Below are 24,118 nucleotides of genomic sequence, written 5' to 3'. Positions count from 1 at the left end.
AAATGTATAGGAGTACGTAATCCGTGTCATATATCGCTGAAGTTGTTTAGGGAGCTAGAGCCTAATAAATCCAGATTTATAAGAAAGAATCAATAGTTATAAAGGAAATGTATAGCTCACCCTGAAGATGCCAGTGTTAAGGTCCGGCACACAAATATTTCTAATCTTCACATTTACCCTAACAATACATATTATCTTTATTTTACAGATAATGAAACTAAATGACTGACATCAGAATACACAACTAGGGATCTGAGAGCTGAGTTCTGACCCGTTTTGGTCACCTTCCACAATGTGTGCTCTACATCAAATCCTGTTGCTTCCACCCACAAAGTTCTGATTTTTACCCAAACTTCATAGCTCCTGTGTAGAAAGCCCATTTGGATTAGGAAATAAAAGCAAGCACCTCTGAGGGTTGGAGGGACTGGTTCTTTATTTCAAAAAGACATTTATCAATGTTCAGTATCAAAACAGTTACACTATTGTTTTTTCTTTCTCCCAATCGGCCCCCAAAGAGACCACACCAAAGGGGAGTACATTTTAAGCCAATTAAGCTGTAGGATGCACACCTAACTGACCTCACTGAAACCTCACCAAAAAGGGGGGATTGGGTAGGGAAAAAAACTTTAAAAGATCAGCACACTGCCAGCCCAGACTGTAGAGAGCTCTCACAGCCAGATGGGGTAACCAGTGTGCCCCAACCCCAAAGAAGCAAAGTTTCAAAATAATATAAAATTTAAAAACAATTTTGTACATAAGCTATTCAAGATTTCTCCAGCACTAACTGATACAATGCACAATGAGATGGCACTTTTATTAGAGACAGCAGCTTCAGACCCAGAAAAGGGTGATGAGATGAGTTTCATATGGCTAAATCAGTGGTAAAACATAATTTTCTTTCCTTTCTTGCGGGAGAGCAAATAAGCGGTCGCCTCAAAATAAGGGGCACATGATCCATTCTGTGAGCGGCTGGGAACAGGGGAGAGCTGGGACAAGGATTTGGTCTCAGAGGTCTCACCATCTTGATTTCATCTGGTCACTTCTGGTGGAAAAAAAGTTGCCCAAGGATACCGTAAAGCTGAAAACCTGAACAGCGCTTTTTTTTTTTTTTTTTTTTTTTTTGGGCTAACTCCTTCTGGAATCACCTTTCTGGTTTGGCGGGTACTTTTTACAGAGCAATAAGGTTTCCCAAAACGGAGTCCTCGGGGCTGTTTGGCTCTCTGTAAGGCAGGCCCATACCTTTTCCCCTCCTCTACGGAGAGGGCAATATGCATTAAGCTGAAAAGTTACCTTCCAAAAGTGAGAAAGGGATTAGACTGCTGCTTCAGAACTATGGAATCATCTGGAATGTTTTACAAATGGCTGCTACATCAACAACAACAGAAAAGGTAATTACAAAATGTGTACATCACAACATGCTTTTAAAGACACTTAGCATTGTGCTCACATTCCCTTAAACGTTGTTCCCAAAGGTGCTCAGCCTCTAGCCCAAGTGGAATCTCTGGGGAGAGGCAGAGACAGTTTGGCGAAAAGGACACAGGGGTGGGGGTAGGAGAGGTGGCGAAAGGAGAAAGCAGCCTTCCAGTTAAAGGTCAGCCCTCAGTTTAAAGGTCAGCTTCGGGCAGGCTGGCCTCAGCGGAGTCGGGTCAGAGGGAGGAGCAGCGGCAGGATGGGACTGGGGTGCTCTACATCTCATTCAGGTCAAGCAGAGTCTGGTCCAGCATCCTTTGTGTACAGAGGTGCTCCTCTTTGGTGCATTTCAGTTTATCTAATGGGGGTAAAGGAGAGATGTTATAAAAACTAGAAGTAAATTTCAAGGTCTACCCACTCTGAGAATTGCTCCTGTTGCCGAGAAACTGCAGACTAATAAAGCAGCTGCCTTCTCAGCCACAGAAGTGAGCTATTGCATCACTCGGTTTTGCAGGGCCTCAGGCTTGCCTACTGAAGTTACAGGTGTTGCTGTACTTCTGGGGGAGGGAGCTGGGGACCTTATCAGTCATTTCCTCTCCTCCCCACACCCAACCAAGGCTTTCAGCTTTCAGTCACTGACGGAGGTGGCCTTAAACACCAGCCATCCACTCTTCTAGTCTCTGCCCACAGGACAACACCTACTCGAAACAGCTCGCTGGAGCTTGACACATTGAGAACAAGGATGGGCATATTTCTACCAGTAGAAACAGCAGAACCTCAACTTGAAAAGAGTACAGGAGGATCATCATGCACTACAGGCTTTCCTCAACAAGTAGAGAGGAAAGGAATAACTAGTGGAATAAATAAAAGAACCCCCATAGCTAAGTCAGAGAATCTCAAAAGAAAACAAAGTCAAGAATACTACAAAACATCCTTGTAAGCAAACCCTTAACTGAGATTTTTGCAGAGCTATTCTTCAGAACTAGCCTGTGACATAGTTACTTACAATTAAACATAATACCAGGAAAAAGCAGCAATAGGAAAAATGTCAGGAAGAAAACTGGCAGCTGAACATCACGGAGAATCAAAGCTTCCCAGCAAGTAAACCACTCACTGCTCTAGGGAGGTGGGGAAAATACCCTTCAACTCAGAGAAGGGGATGGCAACGCAGACCTATTCATATCCCACACCCCTTTCTTTCCCTTCCCTTTTTTCTACCCAGTCAGAAGGGCCCATCCCTGGGCCTGCAGATGAAGCAGTTACAACATCTTGTCAAGTCAGTCCTTTTATTGTTAGAAAACATCCATGCAAGGGAACACATCCTACAGTCAGTGCACAAGTGAAAAAGCAGCAAGTAAAGGTGGAAAACAGAAAACTCTCCCAGGTTTTCTCACTATCTCTCTGGTCCCTCCCTTCATCACCCACAATCTCTTGAAAAGGGACAGAAAGGCAGTATTAATCTTAACTGTTCCCACTTTACAGTGCAGTTAGGAGGTCGACACTATTCTAACTGTCCCAACTAAAAAGAAATTTGCTTAGGGCAAAATAATTAACTTTTAAAAGACAATCAGCTTTTTGCTGGGGTCCAGGTCAGTGGTGTGAGCCGTAAGCTCGGTTTAATGGGCATCAGTGAGCCCTGCCCATCAGTCACACAGATCATGCAGCGTTAGCTTCAGCTCATTAGAAAGCAGGCGGTTTCGCTCAAGTTGGCTGTAGAGACGCTCTGCAGCAGCAATGGAGAGGAGAGAAAACAAGAGAAGGAGAGGAAAAAGAGGAGGAGAAAGAGAAAAAGGGAAGGTTAGTAGAGTACCAGAAGTAAATTTTGAGACTTTCAACTACCTGGTATACATAACATGTATCTGTAAGGCAGGATGGATGCGAGGAGGATTAGGTCAGTTGGTGGAAAGACCAACAGAGAAATAAAATAAAAAATGCAGACTGACAAGTTGAAAGAATGACATTTTGAGGGAGAAAAGTATCTCCTTCACCGTATTTATTCCCTGGGTTGAGAAACTGAGACAAGTGAAACCTGGCAAAGGAAGGAATACACCTGGCTTATAAGAAATACATTTATAATAATTGGGGTCTGTAAGGAACCAGAGTGAATGGTTGAACATTTTTCTGTAAAAGCATTCAGTACAGTATTATGAATGGGAGACTAGGATAAATATCCCTACACTCACTCAATCCTGTACTTTCTAATGCTTCTTGTTGTAGGTGCTGGGTGACAGGCCTATCATAGTGGCACAGTGAATCATAACCCAACTTCACCTTTTCTAAAAGAACCCCAAACCTGTCCGAGCCAAGTGTGTCCAGCCAGCCCCAGGTAAGGTGAATTACTGGTACAAGCCATCAAGACTATCCTGTTTCTCCCGCCTCATTGGCAGCTTGGGGGGATCATGTGATCCAGTTTTGGCCAATGAGATGTAGGGGGTAGTCTGTCAGGGGCTTCTAGAAAAACTTTAGCTTTCTTTCTTGCCTTGAACATGGATGTGATGACTAGAGTCGCAAATTTCAACCTTAAAAGAAAGGGCCGTGAGAATCACAGAAATCCCAACTATATCAGGCCACAGTTGCTCAAATCAAGACTTTTTATTATGAGAGAAAAATAAATCCCATATTTATTTAAGCTGCTATTAAGATGTTTCTTATAACCAAAAGCATTCCTGATACAAGTAATTAAGCGCTCAAATCCCCTGGCTTTATCTGGATTTTCTACTTGGAGCACATCTTAAAGAGGTGTAGAGTGGTGATCGTTTTGTAATGCATAGAAATATCAAATCACTATGTTGTGCACCAGGAACTAATGTAGTGTTGTAGGTCAATTATACTTCAACAAACAAAGCCATAGAAAAGAGATCAGAGTTGCAGTTACCAGAGGTGGGGAGTGGGGGGAGGGAGAATTGGATGAAGGTAGTCAAAAGGTGTAAACTTCCAGTTATAAGATAAAGAAGTACTAGGGATGAAATGTACAACATAATATAATTAATACTGCTGTATGTTATACATGAAAGGTGTTAAGAAAGTCATCCTAAGAGTTCTCATCACAAGAAAAAAATTTTTTAAATAAATAAAAAAGAGGGGGTAGAGAGAATCCAAATCCATGTGACCAACACAGAGGTAATGGCAATTGGGGATGGATCTTCCTGGTCTACTCTACTTGTTCATAAACAAGTTTCTTTCTATGTTTTACAGTCTGTTTCAAAATGGTCTCAGGACCTCAATATGAAAAAGACTTTTCTGCCCTGCATCTGTGGGCTGACTGTGGGCATTGCTCAGGTACCTTGCCTTCTGGGCTGAGGTTTTCCCAGTTCCACCTGGAAGCTGGGGGCCAGTATGTTCCCAATAATACTTGTCACTCTGTGTACCTAATCAAAACAGAAAGCATATATGTACAAAGAGATCCTGGGCGGAATAACCAAAAAAACAAGAGTCGTATTAAGGGGCAGAATTGTAGGGAATTTTTAAAATTGCACTTCCCACTAAACCAGTATCTCAATAGGAGGAATACTGCCCCTTCCCTCCGCTAGAGGGGAATTTAGAAATGTATAATTCTCACAATAACTGGAGGGCCCTACAGATATTTATTGGGCAGGGGACAGCAATAAATAGGATTGTTCTGTATATCCCAGAATTATCCTGGCTTAAAGGACTAAAGTTCATCATTGAGAAACACTGTACTAGTCTATACTAGTCCATGAGGCCTGGGATTCAACCTGTCTTATTCACTGGGGCAACTCTGACAAATAGTAGGGGTTCAAATTATGTTGAACTCTGATTTCTTGAACTTTCTGGTGTTATATTACATATAAAGACCATATGCAACCTGACTGATCCATAGCATCTATATCCAAGTTAGTCAGTGTGACTCCCACATCCTTCTTGGGAAAGAAGGGTGTTATCAGGATCATATCCCTAAAAACAGCCCGTTCAATGAGGGTTTTGTTCCACTTAGGGAAGAAATAAAGAGACAGAGAAGAAGTGGGAGCATTTTATTGCCTAATTAAATCCCAGAATTTATAGTTCCTTAAGAATTGCAGAAGGTCAGAAAGATAAATGTGGTTGTTCTCTCACCTTGAACTTAGTAATAAGTAAGGTTTCTAACTGTTATTTCTAGTAACTAAAAATTCAGGACCAGACACTAGTTCATTAAAGTTCTTGGTTCCCTGATAAGAGCAAATGAAACAAACAAACAAAAAAACAAGCCAGAGAATCCCCATTTGATCTGATTTTCCTTTCAGGGAATAATCCCATGGATGCTACACATCCTTCACTGGTCTGAATCAGGTCAATTTCATTCTGTAACAAGAAAAGGAAAAGGGATGCAGGTGCTTGGGGTAAAGGGAACTCTATCAGTTTTAAAGCCTCAAAGTTCAAGGAATGAGGTAGAAAAAACAGATTTTGCTCTTTTATGTTTTTCTTAAACTCCCCCCTCACGTTAAGCCTAAGGAGTATTCAATATGTGAATGGAAAAAACTGTGTGTCTAAAACGGTGTGTCTAAGACAAGGTTGCCTAACATAACAGGTCAGTTCCACCCGTCAGGTAACTTGGGGTCCAGTCACATTTTGTTTTATTCCTCATCCCAACAACGGTAATGAGGAAGGGAAGAATGGACTCCAACACAACAGCCTGTGGTTCTTTCTTAGAAATTAAGGGGAGAGAAAGTTAAGAGATGAAGCACTTTGCCCTGAGATTACCAATGATGCTTCACCTCATTCTCACAGCTAGTCCTGGCTCAAGTAACATAGGATGGTTTCTATAATGATACAAAGCATTAAACAAAAGAGTGAATTTATCATGGTACAGTATTGCAAATTTCACTCCGCTACCCTGGCTTCTTGGTCTTGATCCTTGCTCACATGAGTCATGCCATGGGGAAAGACAGGAGCTACCAAAGTATAACACCTCATTTTTCTTCTAATCTCTCTCTACTATCTCTTCTTTCCTTTGTAAGAAGTCTTTCTCTGTACCAAAGTCAATTCCTTCTGCCTACATACTAAAACATCCAGAACTGTACTATCCAATGAATGCAGCAGCCACTAGCCACATGTGGCTAATTAAATTTAGATGAACTAAGAGTAAATAAAATGAGAATTTAGCTTCTGGGTCACACTAGCCACACTGAGTGTTCAACAGCCACATTTGGCTAGTGGCTACTATACTGGAAATCACTGCCAAAAGTTCTATCGGACTTTGTATAGACTATAGACTATACTTCGTGCCTTTATTTTCTTTCCACCAATTCACTCTTCCGTTCCTTGAAATATGGCTCCTCTCCTTGTCCTTAATGTCCAGTATATACCCTCAGATTAATAAAACATCAGTGACAATGTCCTATTTTCAGTTATCTTCCTTCTCTACCTGAAGTTGAGAATCACTGGAAATCACCCAGCCTTGAAGTTTTTAAAGTATCAAAGTTACTCGTTCTCCTTCTATCCCTCCAACCAATTCCACTTGGCTTTGTCCTCTACACAGATTTTCCTCTGCCTATGTTTTTCTTTTTATATTTGCAATTGTCTTTTAGGGTTCAAATTTACTTCCATGGCCTAAACTGCCTGCCAACCTCATGGATTCCCAAATCTCTCATATCAATTTCTCCTCCTCAAGTCTTAGGATTTTGTTTTCATCTTGGATACCTGCCAGTTTTTCAGACTTATATTCTTCTCTACTTTCCCGTGCCTCCCCAAACCAAGACCACGTGACCTCTCTACACCTTTAATACTACCATTTTCCTAGGCTCCAAGCCAGTCATCCTTGACACTTCCTTCTTGCATTTAGTGACCAGGCCCTTCACAATGCCCAGGTTTAGCACCATCCCCTACTACCACTACTCTAGTTCAGATTATTATCTCTGGGAAACTGCAATAACCTAACCCAGTATTTCCTAAAGTGTGCTACAGTCACTGCTAGTGATATGTGAGAAGACTGCAGACAGTATACATTTGTGAACTTAAAAAAAATTTATTAGCTGTATTACTTTAATGTATATTAGAAAAAAACACTAGCATACGTCAAAACTTTTGATTTCAAATTAGAATTTTGTAGCGTAACAACAAATCTGAAAAGAAGTAAATTAAAAAAATAATGTAGGCTGCCTGTGAATATGGCAAAAGCCATCAAAAGTGGTATGCAGGGCTTCCCTGGTGGCGCAGTGGTTGAGAGTCCGCCCACCGATGCAGGGAACACGGGTTCGTGCCCCGGTCCGGGAAGATCCCACATGCCGCGGAGTGGCTAGGCCCGTGAGCCATGGCCGCTGAGCCTGCACGTCCAGAGCCTGTGCTCCACAACGGGAGAGGCCGCAATGGTGAGAGGCCCACGTACCGCAAAAAAAAAAAAAAGAAAAAGAAAAAAAGTGGTATGCAAATGAATGAAATTTGGGAATCATTGTCTTAATGGATCACTTTGATAATCTTTGATAACATATTCGTAGCTTCCAAATTAAATCTTCTTATATGCTACTCAGAACATATCCTTGTTCAAAATCTCCAGTGGCACCCCCATTACCTACAAAATAAAATTAAAAGTTCCCCGCCTGATACAGCACATACATGTTCCCTACTCTAACTAAATGGTTATAGCTCTGGTGTCCTTCCCAACTCTATGCCGTTATTCTTTTGCTTCTCTTTAATGAAGATACTCAATATCCACTTTCCTTCAACCAGATTCTGATTGTCAAAAATCCAATCTTTTGGAATCGAATAAAAATGAACAGGAAAATTTTAACATGTTTATTAAGTACCTTTTACGTGCCTCCTATCATGAGACTTTCCTAATCATCTCCACTGCAATCAACCTCTTCCCCGTCTCTGAACTCCCACAAAACTTCATTCTTTGGGGCACATATCACAAATCATCTTTAGTTTTATACATATGTTCTCTCTCCTACTGGATTCTGAGCAACCTGAGAGTAGGGATGATGCCTCCGTCTTTGGTTATTTCTGTCCCCACCTTAATACCCTGTGCCTAAATTAACAATAACTTAACCTGCACCTTAATCACAAAGGCTGTGTGGCAAAAAGAAATGGTATAGACAGAAAGAAACCTGAATTTGATGAGACCTAAAGTTTTAAAGTAGGGAAAACCTCTCTACCTGGCTGTATCTGTTTAAAAGGCAAGTTTTAAATATATACTCCACTGAGAAGCTGAAATACTAAGTGAACAATACTTAGGTGCTTAGATAAGTACAACCGATGACTACACTACCCAGATTCAACTATCTCTGCTGTGTAAATTAGCGTAGGAATTTCCAAAAGGTTGATATTTAATTCCACAACATAAACTAGGAACAATCTTACTAGAAGCAATTAACCACATTTATGCATGTAATAAATTACTACCTTGTGTATAATATTTGAAATATGCATGATTGTTTTTATTTTTCCAGTAACAGTCATTTATCACTTGTCTTATATCCCGGTAGCACATACTAGCAGGCAAATGGTAGTGAGCCTCAAGTATGTAAGAAAGGTTTAAAGAAAACATAAAACTGCTGGAAATTCTACCTATTACGTATTTTCTGTGACTTGGGAGTAATATAATTAGTCAATTTTAGTGGTAACATATTTGGGTTCATTGGGTATTCCGAGGATGCACCAGTTGAACCACTGGTAAAACGGTAGAGAATATATATTGGGAGGTACTTCTGTGGTCTCTCAAAGGAGGAGAACCTAAAGAGAAGACAAACATTCCAGATGGGATGATTTAAGAACTTGGAAGTAAAGGACTTAGATGATCTTATTCAGCTTGAGTGTAAGACTAAAGCTCCTATTCTAAGGAACTTCTCCTAGTCCACCACGCTGATAGATTCATATCAGTTGAATTTAAATGTCAAGAAAAAATAGACACACACAAAAGTGGCTTTGATTATATAAGTCAGAGGAGGGAGAGCCTACAATAGCTGCTCCCCACATCACACCCCCAAGGCTCCTTTTTAGGGACAGCAGCAGCTTTGTCAATGACACAAATGCAGGGTGGCATGAGGCTTCCGGCAGCTTAACATTTTAATTTGGGGTGAGGGGTGGAAGAGAATACATAAGTTGCTTTGTGGTCCCCCCGCCCATCCTAATGCCTTGGGGGTCAGCCAGGCTGACCCAAATGGAATCCAGAGCGAGAGTGGGGCGTTGGGTTCCCCGAGGAAAGGGGGCAGATCCAGAACAGAGCAGAAACGGTGATAATTATCTGTGTGAAAAAGTAAGGAGACTCTAGGTGAGAAGGACTAGCATCAATCTAGACAGTAATCTGGGAGAAAGGAAGAGGAGAAAAAGGAAGAGGTGGCAGTAGGAACGATAAAAGAGAGCCAGACACTACAACCTGAGTTATTTGGCTTCTTTTCAGGGTTAGTGGGAAAAAGGCAGATTAGCATCAAGGATCAGGGATCCACAGCAAACAGATAAAGTCCCCAACAACTCTTTTTGGTGCTTTTTACTACCTGGCTTGCTCTGGGACTCAGCTCGATTTTTAGGTGAATTTGGTATTTCCAATCATGGGTGTTTCCCCTAAACTTTAATATCAGGGCATCATATACACCCATGAAGTCTGAGTTTTGTTGTAAGATGCTAGGGCCCAAGTCACTGGCTCTCTGGGCCCTAGTTCCTTAAATTATATGATGACATGATTCCATCTTCATCAGTAGCCCTTCTGAGACTAAATTTGAGAAAACAGAAAAATCCTGGTGTCATAATGAAGGGACTATGAATAAAAAATACAATAATTACACATAGATCAGGGTGCTACCACTGATCCAGGATTAAATGCCTCCCCAGCTTTTGCCAACAAGTAACCAGCACCAGTGTTTTAAAGATAAGAGTGGAGATTCTAGTTTTCAGAAGACAAAACCAGAGCACACTATGCACAGCCTATACCCCCACCCACCCACAAGCCAAGGCCCCAGCCCCACTCTGCTGTCAGATAGTTACATAGAGGTCATGTCATTGAGGGCGTGGTCCAGCTCCTCGCTAATGGCCTTGTACTTCAGTTTCTGGGCATAGAGCTCATCTGGACAGGCACAGGAACCACAGGGAGGAATGAGGGGACAGATAAAAGGTATCAGAAGCAGATGAAGAGAGGGAATCATTAGAAATTAGGGAAGTGTGACCATGGGTCTAATCCCACAGTTAGGAGAACATCTATCCTGGTTGCCATGACTGGCCATTTTCAGATCCACTGTCCCCAGGACCAACGGGACTTCTTGACGCCTCTAATCAACTGCAGTAAAGGTTGAGAACCTGGGCATAGTCATGATTAGAAATTCCAATCACCAAAGGCACTCAAGAGGATACCACTCCCACCCAGTTAGCCCAATTCTTAGCAGTGATAATGCTGAATTTAACATAGAAAAAGGAGAAAATACACATTAACATTCAGACACTTCTGTACCTACCCATCGTCATCGTGACCAATATTGTTGGCCCCTTTGCTCTACAGGTTGCCTCCGCAAAACTCTCCCAAAGAACATCCTGCTACCCAGAGTGTACCAAAGGAACATATCTCAGAGTTCTCAGAGCAAAGTACAAACTTTCCCTTGTTAGGATAGATGCAGTTGCCAAATTATGGGGGCAGGAAGTATTTAGAAAGCCCCTGGCATTGGTCAGCTCTGAGAAGTGGTCATTCCACTGCTGCATCTCTTGGTGAGGTCCCTCACAACTTGAGTGGTGAACAAGATTGCCAAAAGTAGCCATGGGGTGACATGGAGGTACATGCTATTACCAGTCTCCTCCAAGGGAAGGATGCAAATTCCAGAATATTAGGTAAAGTCTTATTACAGGAAGAGTAAGTGTAAAAATCCACTTCCAGGATTTGACCCACTTCACCTAGCTATGGCACAGGGCAGGGCGTAGGATGCATGCCAAGTCATTACCAGCTCCCTTTGGGGTACAGGGGAAGAGGCTAACGGTCAAAGGGCAAGGTCATCCTCTAGATTTCTTTATTTTAATCCCTCACCCAGGCTCCATACCTTCCAAATCATCAATTGTCTTTTCCAGCTTGGCTACCGATCTCTCAGCAAACTCAGCACGGGTCTCTGCCTGGGAGAAACATGAAATCAGTCAGAATCAGAGATGAGTAAGACAGAGAAGGATCTCTACTTCTTCCACCTTCTACTTCTATACCTTTCAGAACCAAAGCCAGCTAGTCTAAGTCTACATTAATGCCTTACATGCCTCTAAATGTTTTGGGTCCTTCCTTATAATCCCCTCAGCTCACCTCCTTGAGTTTATCAGTAAGAATCTTTATCTCTTCCTCATATTTGTCTTCTTTTTGAGAGTACTGTAAGAGTAGAATAAACATTTCAGAATAGAAATTACTCACACAGACAATACCCCCCTCCTGACATTTACTTTTACACTGAACATCCTCTTGGATTTAATGTGCTGAATGATCCATGAGAAAGAGCAAGGCCATTTTGGGACAACAGTCCTTAAAATCCATAAATCAATGTCCTTAGAGCCATGATACCCTCAGAATCCTCCAGGACCTTTATTTTTAAAATTTTTTAATTTTTGGCGGAGTGGCATGCAGGATCTTAGTTCCCCGACCAGGGATCGAACCTGTGCCCCCGGAATTGGGAGCATGGAGTCTTAACCACCAGGCCACCACGGAAGTCCCCAGCACCTTTATTTTTAAAATGGGCCTAAGCTTTGATCTTATTCAGATCAACCCAGGAAGGTTTTCTTCCTGCCTCCAAGTTAATGAGTAGGTGTGGTGACAGTGACACCTTGACGCCACATGGCTGAAAGAATCCCACAAGAAGATAAAGACAAGTCATCTGTCTTGATTGCTCATTAGGTCTCAGATCTGATACTATTTGTTGTCCCCTTCTGTCAGCATAGCAGTATCAGCCAGAGGAGAACATGACCCCAGTCACCTGAGACCAAGAAGTTATTTTAACTACAGCAATCAAAGTGCACAGGAATTAGCATTAAACCCAGAATCTGGAGAGAGTAGGTGGATACTTCTCACTGGATTATGTAAGGAATGGGTTTCTCCAGTCTTTCATCAAGGGCAGGGCTGGGCCCAGGCCCCAAAGCCTGTCACTTTTACAAACCAGCCCCTACCTTCTCCGCCTGAGCCTCAAGAGACTTGAGGTTGTTGGTGACATTCTTCAGCTCCTCCTCCAGCTCAGAACACTTACTGTGAATATTTTAAATACCGCAGGAGAGGAAAGGGGAAGAAGAGAATAAAAAAAAAGGAGAGAGACACACAGACATGAATTGTACCTATATGTAGAGAGAGTTGGAAGGCACACTGGGGAAAAGAGAAGTTCCCAGGTAATCTGAGCAAGCATCAACCCTCCTCCCTCTACCATAGAACATGTCAGGAGCTGGACCCTCCTGGGCTGGGACTCAGAATGTTTGGATACTAATAAAGAAAACACTTGACAGAAATCACTACCAGGAACAAATCATAACTGCTACCTGGGGTGGAGGTGGGAACGGATGCCCAGCCCAAATAGTCCCCAAAATCACCCAAGGGAAGGTGAGACCCTGTGGAGAGGCAGTGAAGCAATTAGGAAAGAAGAGATGAAAGATGCCAAGTAAGTGAAGAGGAATGGAGCATTCCATGAAGAGATGAAAAAGCACTCAACAAATCAACCAGTGGAGGGGAGGCAGCTGCAAAACAAAACAAAACCAAACAAAACCACACCATATGTATAACCTCTCTGTGGGTTCAATGGTTAGTACCTTTTCTTCAGCAGCACTCAGACACTTCAGGTTCTGGTCCATCAGTCTGATCTGCTCATCCATCTCTCGGCAACGGCTGTTAGTGAGTCACAGGGATCGCACAAGCCAGGTTGTGGGGAGGGAGAAAGGTCAAAAAGGAACACAGCAAGGAAACAAGCAGCAAAATGGAAAAAAAAATTTTTTAAATCAAAAAATGGGAAGAAAACATCACCATGGTCATGATATGTCACGTCTAGGAGAGGGGAATGCAAGGGAAGCACAAATAAATACGCATCAGCACGGACTTTGTTAAACAAGGCCCAGAAGGTGCCAACAGGGGAGCAGGTCATGTCTGCCTTTGCCCTCAAGTTCCCCAGCAGCTTGGCAAAGTGGTAAAAACAGAGACAGATCTTAAGTCGGCACAGCCACTTCAATGCCTCAAGGAGAAGCAGAACCCAGTTGGGCCTGCCGGTTAACAGTTCACCATTTTTTTTGGTTTCATTTTCTTCTCAATGAAGAAGGCTCATTTGTCACTTGTCACTAGTTAAGAGAGTAAGAAAGCCCAAAGCCATTCTTAAGGCTAAAAAAAAAAAAAGCATTCTAGATGACTCCCACTCTCTAGGTCCTGTTTAACAAGGTTGAAGGAATGCTAGTTTATTCACATTAGTGCCCAAGCCAAAGGGGAAGGAACAGAATGGTATGGCAAGATTTGGGGAGCAAGATACTCACGACTCTGCCAGCTCAGCTCGCTCCTCTGTGCGTTCCAAGTCTCCCTCAATAATCACCAACTTACGAGCCACCTAAGGACAAGACGCAGGTACAACTCAGTGAAGCAAAGAAGGAGCCATTTCCCTCTCATGATTCTTTTCAGAAACCCAATATCGCTGAAGAGAGAGGGACAAGCTAAAAGCGTCTTACCTCTTCATACTTCCTATCTGCCTCTTCTGCAATGTGCTTAGCTTCTTTGAGTTGGATTTCCTGGAGTTCCATTTTTTCTTCATCTTTTAAGGCTCGGTTTTCAATAACCTTCATACCTCTGCCAGAAACAATATGGACAAATGTGGCACTGACAGCCTGGGGAGCCTGTCATCAACTCAACTCCAAGGGACCCAGAATTGCACCTTTTAAAGTCCATTCCTCTCTGCTTGTCACTCAAAAAGAATTTCCATAGCACCCTCCGACCTTAGTTTAATTATTTTGTTTAAAACTTTCTTATAAAAATAACACTTATTAAAAAACTAAATATTTAAGTGTATAGTCTAGCATAAAGCAAAAAGTAAGCCTCCCTAATTCTAGTCCTGCTCATCAGAAGTAATCTCTTAATTCATAATCCTTCCAGAAATGTTTTATATGCCAAAAATCTCATCTCCATTTCCCCACACCCCAAAGGAATCATACTATACTGCTCTGCAACTGGTTTTCCTCACTTTCTATAATTTGGACACTACTCTGCAATAGTACACACATAGCTGTCTTATTTACTTTCACAGCTGCACTGCGTAATGTACTCCCAACAGGGTATTTTTAATTCTGAAAGTCTTAGTTTGATCCCATCCAAGTCATCACACACCTTTGTTCTCGTTTAACTCACACGTGACAAAGAGCCAATTGGCTATTTTCGACAAAAAATGAGTTGGTTCAAGGACTGTGGTTCTCAACCCTGGGCACATATTAAAATTATTGGAGGAGGGAGTTCCCTGGTGGCCTAGTGGTTAGAATTCCAGGCTTTCACTGCCGGGGCCCAGGTTCAATTCCCAGTTGGGGAACTGAGATCCTGCAAGCCTCTCAGCGCGGCCCCCCACCCCCCAAAAAAAATTATTGGAGGAGCTTTAAAAACATTAATGCCCAGATCTCTTTTGCAATGGATTCTAACTGATCTGGGATGGGACCCAGGCATTCTGAGAGATTATATATATATAAAATAAATTTATTTATTTATGGCTGTGTTGGGTCTTCGTTGCTACACGAGGGCTTTCTCTAGTTGTGGTGCGCAGGCTTCTCATGGCAGTGGCTTCTCTTGTTGTGGAGCACAGGCTCTAGGCACATGGACTTCAGTAGTTGTGGCACGCGGGCTCAGCAGTTGTGGCTCGCAGCCTCTAGAGCACAGGCTCAGTAGTTGTGGTGCACAGGCTTAGTTGCTCCATGGCATGTGGGATCTTCCCGGACCAGGGCTCAAACCCATGTGCCTTGCATTGGCAGGTGGATTATTAACCACTGCGCCACCAGGGAAGTCCCTGATATATTTTTTAAACTCCCCAAAGATCCCCACCACACACTCCCATGATTCTAACAGTGCAGCCAGGGTTGAGAGATTATTAAAACACTGATTGCTGGGCTCCACCTCAAGAGTCTCTGATTCGTAGATGAGGGGTAGGGGCTGGTGAGGATTTGAGTTTCTACCAAGTTCCCAGGTGCTGCTGGTCTGGTACCTCACTTTGAGAACTGCTATGGGTGGGTGCCGTCTAAGTGGAGGTCATCCTGGTGACCCCATTTAAGGATTATTAGGCCAATTTATAGAGGAACACCAATTATAAAAGGGTCACAGGTCCAGGTAACCCCTACTCTGTCCGTCTTCATATGGAGAGAATATGCAGAAGGAAAGAAGATCCTATAAAAATAGGTTACGGTTTTAAAAAACGGGTTTATAAGAAACCTGTTTGATCAGAGCCATTATGAACTTCTTTTGAAATCCACACTTCATCAGGCCCCTCTACACACCTCTCACTCTCATCAGCAGCTTTCTCAGCTTCCTCCAGCTTTTGCAGGGCAGTGGCCAGGCGCTCTTGAGCGCGATCCAGCTCCTCTTCAACCAGCTGGATCCTACGGTTCAAGGAGGCCACCTCAGCCTCAGCCTGTGTTTAAATGAAAGAATGGGAAAAGGAAGCAGAGGCATGGTGAAAAGAAACTGCACTAATTATGACACTAAGATTGGGGTTGACTACCACCATGAGGAAGCCAGAGCCTTGTAGGGTAGAACGTGACTTAACTCAAATGCACATAAGAGCTAGCAGACATGATTTTATATTCTATAATATTACATGTATTTTCCTCCCTTTCCCATCAATGAATTCCCATTTGCTCCACAGGAAAAGTGTTTTTAAAACTCAGCTCCTTGCCCAGCCCAGTGTCAGTTAATACCAGTTCAAATTCCTGAACACGCTAGTGTCAGAAAAGGTAGCCAGTAAAGGGGTTCTTCTGCCTGAGCTCTGGCTTAAAGGTGTATCTCACTCTGCAGCAGCTTTCTCATAAGTGTCACATAAAGTGGAAAAATAAGAAAGGTTTCTTAAAGAGGGAATCTTGGATTATCTATTAATTTGTTGCTTAACTCAAGTTGTTAAACCTCTGATCAGCTTACCCTAACACCAGGAGGATGATTAGTTAAAAGAATAATGTTTTCCAGAAGAACCTTCCAGAACAGAAAAAGCAAAAGGATGGAATATTGGGATACCTACCTCCTATCCTTTCAACTTGCCCCCTTCTCCCACCTTTTAAAAGTTGGCTACAAGGAGTTTCTTCTGGCCAAAATTATCTGCTCTGATGGCATTACCAAAAAAACTGGGGGCAGAACAGAATGTTTCCTTCATGCCCACCACCAACCCTCCAAATTTCTGAATTGTGACTCCTTTCTATTCCTCAAGTCATCCCTTTAGCCTAACCCTCCAGTACGGCATGACAATCCTCTCCCTGGCCTCCACCCCAAAATAAAGCACAGGCTAGAGTCCAAGTAATCCCATACCTCCTCCTTGGCAATGGAATAAGAAACAAGGAAAGAAGAAGGCAGCTGCATGTGCATGAATTCTACTGGTAGAAAATCTTCCCTCCTCTGACTGCCTTTCTCCTCCCCAGACCTTTACTGGTGGCAAGTACACTGACCGCCACGACTGCACAAGAATTTAATCTGCCCTGCACACTCCCCAGTTCAGATGCTTATCCAAGTGCTTGGTGAACACGATCTCTCTTCTACAGCCCAGATTGTGCCTGAATTCTATTACCCTGATTTCCTCCTGGCAGTCAGGGGTGGGGGTAGCTAGAGAAATAATCTGGGCCACCAGCCCCTATGGGAAGGGATATAGCCCAAAACACTCCTGTTAAGAATCAGGTAATTTGGCACAAAAATTTCCAAATACAAACATGGGAGATTCGAGGCACTGCAGGGGCTGGGGCTATATAACCACTGACCTACAGGAAAAGAAAATCAAGACATCTATATAAGCTGAAATTACTAAGAAACCATTTGTGTCTCTATTCAAAATAACACAAAGATTCTCTGGTCCTGTCTCAGGAAACCAGATGCGCCCTAAGACAACACACATTTCGCCTCACAAGCTCAAAAAGGCTGACAGGTCAAGATTATGAGAACGAGTCTGCCCTATCAGCCAAGAACTATGAAACACTGCCAGTACAATGATTTATCCCACCCCGCTCCCTTCAGATGCCTAGAACTGAAGAAAAAAAAAAGGAACAACATCGAACCCAGATTTGAAGGAAGCTCATGAAATCTATGTCCCCACCCAGCTCACCAGAAGTTACCCAAATGAAGTAAAGATAACAGGCTATGGGGGCGGGGGTGTACAGTTTCCTTGACAACAAGCTGGCAAGGGCAGTTTCTCCCACAAATCAGCATTTACAATAGAATTCTTCGCAAGGCTGAAAAGGGAGGAGGAGAAAACACATCTTGATGCCCTAACTAGAGCATGCGCACGTTGAACAAGCCTGTACCAAAAACAGAACCCAGGATGGGAGTCCCAGCAAAAGCTTTGGAGACCCCGAAGGGGGTGGGGAGGGAAGGGAGGAGGGCAGTCACTATCCTCTTTTTTCTCCTCCCACAGAAGATCAGTTCTCTTTACAATGAAACAAAAGCTTGCAAAATCAAGATCTGTTTAATGTTTAAAGGAACAAGGGAAGACACCTACCTGACTTTTCCTTCCAGCCAGAACCTATGCACAATGCCTATCCCTTTCAGGTCAATCAAGTGGTACCAAGAGACTGAGTGGGACTAACTTCTGCAGATGAGAATGGGAAACATGGCCTTGGGAAACATTAACTTTATATGCTCTTCTGTCACTCTAGGTTTAGCATGCCTAGATGTGGTTTTGATCTTTCAGCTTGCCCACCTCTGCCCAGCTTGGAGGTACACTGTGAGGTCCTTCCTTCAGGTAATAATAGGATTCTCCATTACCCAAGAAGCAAAAATCCCAAGGCCGGAGAGGGGAACACAGCAGCGATTCAGTCATATCAGAAGATGGCTGACAATAGCTTCAGCTATGAAATGCGTTTGGTTTAAATGCTACCATCCTCCACACTGAAGAGATTCCCCAAGCACACTATACCCGTCAAGGCAAGAAACGGACAGGGAACTGGTGTTCAGAGGCAGATCAGGGCCAAGGACAAAAGGGGATTAGCCTACATCTGGCATTCTGCCACTCTGGGGTTTCTCTTTTTAGACAAAAGCCACAGATGAAATTCAAAGGAAAAGAGTAATGAAAAAGTTAGGATTGAGCCCTGTGAGTAATGGACTGCCCCAGTTCACTGTGTTCACAAATATATCTACCCAGGGAGATACTGTGTCCTTGGGGACTTTAAATTTCATCAAGGGGCAGGCAAGTTGGAAGGAAGGAAGCAGAGTTATTTGTCCCAGAGTAAACAAAGGTGGAGTCTAAGCAGAGGCACTCAGAGCAAAGGGTTATTTGCCTCTCCCCTATGAGTATGTGCTCTAGTATGAAGGTAAGAGAAAGGTAATCAGCGGGAAAGCAAACCTAAACCAAAGAAAGGTGATAAAGCCAGTTGCTTACTCCACCAGACCCTATGAACAGGAGAGCGCCACACAACAGTCAGACATTCTAACCACAGCCACCCACCCCCTGCAGATTAGGAATTTGGGAATAAGGCCACAATCGAAACTGCTAGTCAAAGCCCACTCACTCCCTCAGTAGTATTCCTAAATTTTTTACACCAGAAAAAAAAAGAGACAGAGAAATACCCGCGGAAGTTAGGAGACAGGTATTGACAACAAATAAGGTGAACTGTACACTTAAAAACAGTTAAAATGGTAAATACTTACCATTTGTATTTTTACCACCACATTACACACACACACACAGAGAAGGAAAAACACTGCATTTAAATATTATGTTGCAGTCTGTTTCAGTTTCGCAAAAAGTGCAAAGGAGATTCAAAATCAAAAGTGGATTTGACAAGGTGCTACATTATAAAAGGTCAATCTCCAGGCCAAGAGCAGAAAAGATAGATGTATTCCAGAACTCGGTCTCTGCTTTGGACTCATCCAGCTTCCCAACAAGGGTTGGATGTTCACACAAAGCAACCAGAAAAGGAATTAAGTGACAATCCCACTAACAGCATGCGATACCATCAGGGAGTGCAGAGCTTCCAGCTCCAGGAGGGAGGAGCCTGCAAAATCCACATTCCAGAATGCCCAAGGAGGATAACAGACAGTTCAAGCACCACTCCCCTCCCTTACCACAGGTGTCTCCTCAGGAGGAATTCAAAGTTCACTAGAGCAGAAAGTCAAAAGATTAGGCTCCCTCAAGCTAGGGAGTAGAAGATACCGGTTTCATAAATCTTTAACACTGCTTCCCCATCTGAGGGCTTTCTCACTAGATCTCACTCAGCTCAAGCAAATTTGGCAGGCTCTGAGGGAGAAGCTTAAGATACATCTGAAGCTGCTCCCTGTGCTGCTTATTACCCTAGAGTCACCAAGGGTGGGGAAAAAAGGAGTTAAATTTTCCTGCAAGAAAAATTACCAAGTCCTGGGGGCAGTGGGTGAGGATCCTAGGGGGAAAACAAAATCCTGGGGGCTGTTGCTGGGGGGACAACATCATCTATCCTAGAACTATTCCTAGCATGCCCCTACTTTGAGCCTGATTCTGGAGCTCAACACATGGCTAGTTCCTTCAGGCCATCCCTGTCTTCCCCTTTAAGGGGATCTGGTCTCCAGAACAAAGGAGATGAGAAGCTGTCACTAGTCATAAAGAGTCACCCAGCCAGTCCATCTCACTTGAATTGATAATTAGAATTTATGGGCATAACGAACGGAGGAAAAATCCACTGAGAAATGGGTGACTGAGAAAGACAAGCTCCCAGCATTTCCATGCCCAGTTATAAAAAGAAATGACTATTCTAACAATCTTTAAGTATTAACCTGGAGGGCAGCTGTTTTCCCCCTTTTCCCCCAAAACATTAATTCTCAGCCACTCCCTGAAGGAGCAGCCAGAAAGGGGAGGGGGTGGGAACTTACCAAGGGAAAGAACAACAAGGAATACCAATAAACCACAAGAGTTCTTTCACTAGGTCTTCAAATTTTAGCAAGTTACTTTCCAGCCTCAAGATCCTCCAAAACCAAAGCCTCAACTCACGAGATCAGCTCCACCCAATGGACTGCACCCTAGACCTTGGAAAATCTTATGGCTTACTAAAACTAGTCCACCACTTCTAAACAGAAAGCAGTTTCAAGAATCACCACTCAATCCATTAACATTTTAAGTGCCAACCTTCAGTTGAACAAATATTTATTGAACTTAAATTAAAAAAAAGACACGGTAATGGGTAATTGGGAAAGTAGCAGAGTAACATCACTTCGGAACTCATTATTTTGTCTCCATCAACCATACTGCCTAGGTCAACCAGAAACCTTGACAGAAATCAGCACTCCATCAGATTCTCTACCACATACACTCGCTTATCAGCTCTGCTTGGAAGAAGTGTTCTTAACCGGTTCAACTTGCACTCTTCACACTTCAGCAATAAACGCCTGAATCTGGCAGAAGTTCCTGCCTTCCAGGTCATCATGGCAAGTTCTGTTGGTTCCTACATTTGCACTAAAGGAGAGAGTGAAGTACCGTCTCCTCCCTTCCTGCTTCACTACGACAGAGAGAGTGGGTTTAGCAGTTGCAAGGGCTCCCCCTAAGAGGAAAGGGCCCCAGGACGGAGGATGGGAGGCGGTGCTGTGGCCTCAACCTCCTCCAGGGAGGGCACCGCGTTTCCTCTCAGCCGACTGCTGCCTCATTTCCTGAGCAGGAGGAGGGAGCGGAAAAGCTGCCAGCAGGCCACGCCGGGGGCTTTCCGGCGGTTCCCACCCCCCGACTCCCCACCCTTTCACAGTAAGTTCGGCTCTGCCCCCACCCAGACCAGAGAGGAAACCACCTACTCTCACCCCTAGGGCCAGAAACCTTAAACGAGAGCACAATCCCCGCCCCCCGCCACGGGGAAGTGGGGGAGGGAGAGGCCGCTGAGCCCCTCCCCTGACCGCGCCCGACTCGGAGGGACTGAATGAATGAGCAGGGAGAAAAGAGGAGGAGGAGAAAGAAAACCACCCGCCAGTCCCGGTGAAGCTCAGTTCCTTCAAAGGTCAAGCGTGCTCCCTCGAGCACCCAGTTCCCCCTCACCCGCTCGAGGTCCAAATGAAGCTAAGCCCCACCCATCCTCCGAGCTCCAACTTCATCTTCGAGTATGCTGGCCCCCTAAGGACCGTGCTCCACCGCAAAAATGGAACCCACTTCTGTCCCATCTTCTCCAGCGCCTGCCCCTCCCTCACGCGCCTCGCCCTCTCCGTACCTGTTCCCGGGCCCGCCTTTCTCCCTCCACTTCCCGCTGGAGGCGCTCGGCCCTCTCCTCTGCATCATCGGCCTGCTGCTGCAGAACCTGGATCTTGCGCTTCACCGCCTCGATGGTAGTGATCCCGGCCATGGTCCCCACCCAGCCCCTGCTTGCCTTCGGGTTCCTGCCTCCTCCGCTTGGCGTTGCAGCCACTTCTCACCCTACTTCCGCCTGCTCCGCCCTGAAATACCGGAACTCACCCACCCGCCCGGATGTGACGCCACTACTGCCGCGCCCTCCCACCGCAGGCAGGCGGGAAGGCCGTCCACTGGAGGGAGACCCGCGGCTGGGAGCGAGGGGCGGGACCTCGCTGTAGCCCTAGGCGACCGCTCCCAGCCTTTCCCTCGGGCCAGCAAAGGGGGGCGGGGTTGGGAAGAGGGAAGGCTACCATGGTAACCGAAAGGCGCGTCGTGGTTAAGCCTCTCCAGTCGCTGGGCAGGCTGCCCAATGGTTGGCCTGTGCGGCCTTTACACCCGCCGTTGACCTCTCACTCCCTCAGTGCTGATCCGCCACCACCTACCCGCTAGGGCACCCTGTGTCCTCTCCACAACATAAACACCCTACAAGCCTCTACTTCCACGCACCCCACAAATGCTCCAAACCCAGGTACTAAGAAAAGCCTAGACTTTCTGGGTCTCATCTTCAAAAGACGATGACCTCCAGCCTCCTTTTAAAGTCTGCTCAGGTAGGTTCTCTCCCATCTCCTGAAAATCAATGAAAAAATTAATGGGGGATGAAGAGATGGGCAGGTTGACAAAGTTCTCAATCTATTTGGCATCAGTTATGAACATAAGTGTTCTATTTAGAGTACTGGTCTTTTCCCCTGTTACTTTTGAGAGTCAATATGCACCAGTGATTTGCCAGCCTCTCCAAACCTTGAATGATTCAGGACTTGGTAATTAATCATCGCTTACAATTCCTTTTGTAGGAATTGGAAGATATCTTATGCCTCCATTTTGTCAGAAGGAATCATCTATTACAGACTACTGTTACCAGATCCTTTGTGCAACAGCATGATATGAGCACCTGAAAAACTATAGTAATGTGGAACTCAGCCTCCATTCTCTGTTATAACTCACCAATTTCACACCGCTCTGCTTCCAGGTACCCCAAGGAGCTATTTATGAGTTAGAAACTGCCCCTACAGACATTGCCATGCAGGATTTTTAGGAGCACAGTAGTAAAGGGCCTTGGAGATTTTACTGTTCCCTCTTATTTCTTTGTGTTCCTGCCACCTTCTCAGTAAGTAATAGTAATAAGTCTCTCCTGTGATGCAGCTCTCTTTTCCTCTGGAGAATGAGGGTGTAGAAGAGGATTTTAAATTAAGAATCCTAATCCCCAAAAAGATTGATAGGTAAGTCAGGTGCTGCACTCAATGCCTGGTTCTGAAGATACTCCCACCAGAGGGTGTGTCTTCAACTATCTCCATTTAGAAATACTGAGCATTGAGACTATTCAGAAGAAACAGAAACAATACAAACAATAAGTAATTTGCTTGATAGAGTTACCTGTACACTCTGATTACCCCACCCCACCCCAGGAATTGGAAAGAAAAAGCAGGGTTTGAAGCCTCAGTAAACTGCCCTGATGGCCTAAGAATTTTTACAACTCTCTTTGGAGAAACCGGATGAGAGAGACTATGGAAATAAAAATGAGACTTTGTCATCTGGGTGCTGATCAGCAGGGGGCACTATTGCGCGCGCGCACACACACACACACACACACACACACACACACACACACACAGCGCGTCCCCGCCCTTTGCCGTACTGAAGAATCAGAAGACCTCATCTTAAACAAACCGAAGGAGTGGTGAGAGCACCACTGCATTCCTGAGGCTGGTAGATTTGAACAGATAATCTTCTCTTGATCCCGGGAAACAGGTGGATTGACTCCTAATGACCTTTAAAAGCATGATGGATGGGCAGCAAGGGGCCCAGTGCTACTGCCTTCCTGGTAACCAACAATACAACAGTATATCAACAGGTGTATATGTCTGTCCTGTTCCTCTTCTCCCCATCCCTTTCACCTCCTGTCCTTAAAAAAGGGTGTTATGACTCTCATGTCCAAACTATTGCACTCTTCTTTCCCCTTATTTTACCTTCAACAGCTTCTCATTTCATCTCAGATTAAAGGAACCCTAGACATGGTTGCACAACAGTGTGAATGTTCTTACTGCCACTGACTTGTACACTTAAAAATGGTTAAAATGGCAAATTTTATGTTGTGTATATATTTTCCACAATTAAAAAACAAACAAATAGGACCTTGGATGAACTCAGGGAGGAAATAAGTTTAGTCTGATCTTGCCACACCCTCACCCTTTCTTTGTTCAAGGAGTCCTGGCAAATCCTACACTTTCCAAAAAGGTCTCTCAGATAACCAGAACTCACTGCGTAAACGTGAAGTTATTGACTCCCTCCTCCTTCTCTTTCCC

General features: G+C 44.1%; 1 protein-coding gene across 12 annotated transcripts in view; it reads right to left on the bottom strand.

The window, feature by feature from the left end:
• Positions 1 to 308: 308 nt before the first annotated feature.
• TPM3 (tropomyosin 3) overlaps positions 309 to 24,118 on the bottom strand; it is a 27,425-nt gene continuing 3,615 nt past the window's right edge. Inside the window, exons 1-10 of one of the 12 annotated variants that reach the window (XM_007458018.1) lie at positions 21,640 to 21,818; positions 15,787 to 15,920; positions 13,987 to 14,104; positions 13,798 to 13,868; positions 13,105 to 13,165; positions 12,463 to 12,477; positions 11,612 to 11,674; positions 11,364 to 11,433; positions 10,327 to 10,405; positions 9,392 to 9,589 (exon numbers count right to left, since the gene is read on the bottom strand). In XM_007458018.1, the coding sequence (XP_007458080.1) occupies positions 9,586 to 9,589; positions 10,327 to 10,405; positions 11,364 to 11,433; positions 11,612 to 11,674; positions 12,463 to 12,477; positions 13,105 to 13,165; positions 13,798 to 13,868; positions 13,987 to 14,104; positions 15,787 to 15,920; positions 21,640 to 21,771 (747 nt within the window). In that variant the 5' untranslated portion in view covers positions 21,772 to 21,818 and the 3' untranslated portion in view covers positions 9,392 to 9,585. Of the gene's footprint in view, positions 3,134 to 9,391; positions 9,590 to 10,322; positions 10,406 to 11,363; positions 11,434 to 11,611; positions 11,675 to 12,462; positions 12,539 to 13,089; positions 13,166 to 13,797; positions 13,869 to 13,986; positions 14,105 to 15,786; positions 15,921 to 21,639; positions 21,901 to 24,118 lie in introns of those variants that run through there. The other 11 variants (XM_007458017.1, XM_007458019.1, XM_007458016.1 and 8 more) reach the window with 11 other exon arrangements.

This window comes from Lipotes vexillifer, unplaced genomic scaffold, assembly GCF_000442215.2.
Source record: "Lipotes vexillifer unplaced genomic scaffold, Lipotes_vexillifer_v1.1 scaffold238, whole genome shotgun sequence".
In the NCBI taxonomy this organism is placed as follows: domain Eukaryota; kingdom Metazoa; phylum Chordata; class Mammalia; order Artiodactyla; family Lipotidae; genus Lipotes; species Lipotes vexillifer.
The sequence above is the reverse complement of the archived record's forward strand: the minus strand, read 5'-3'. Positions and strand labels throughout refer to the sequence as shown.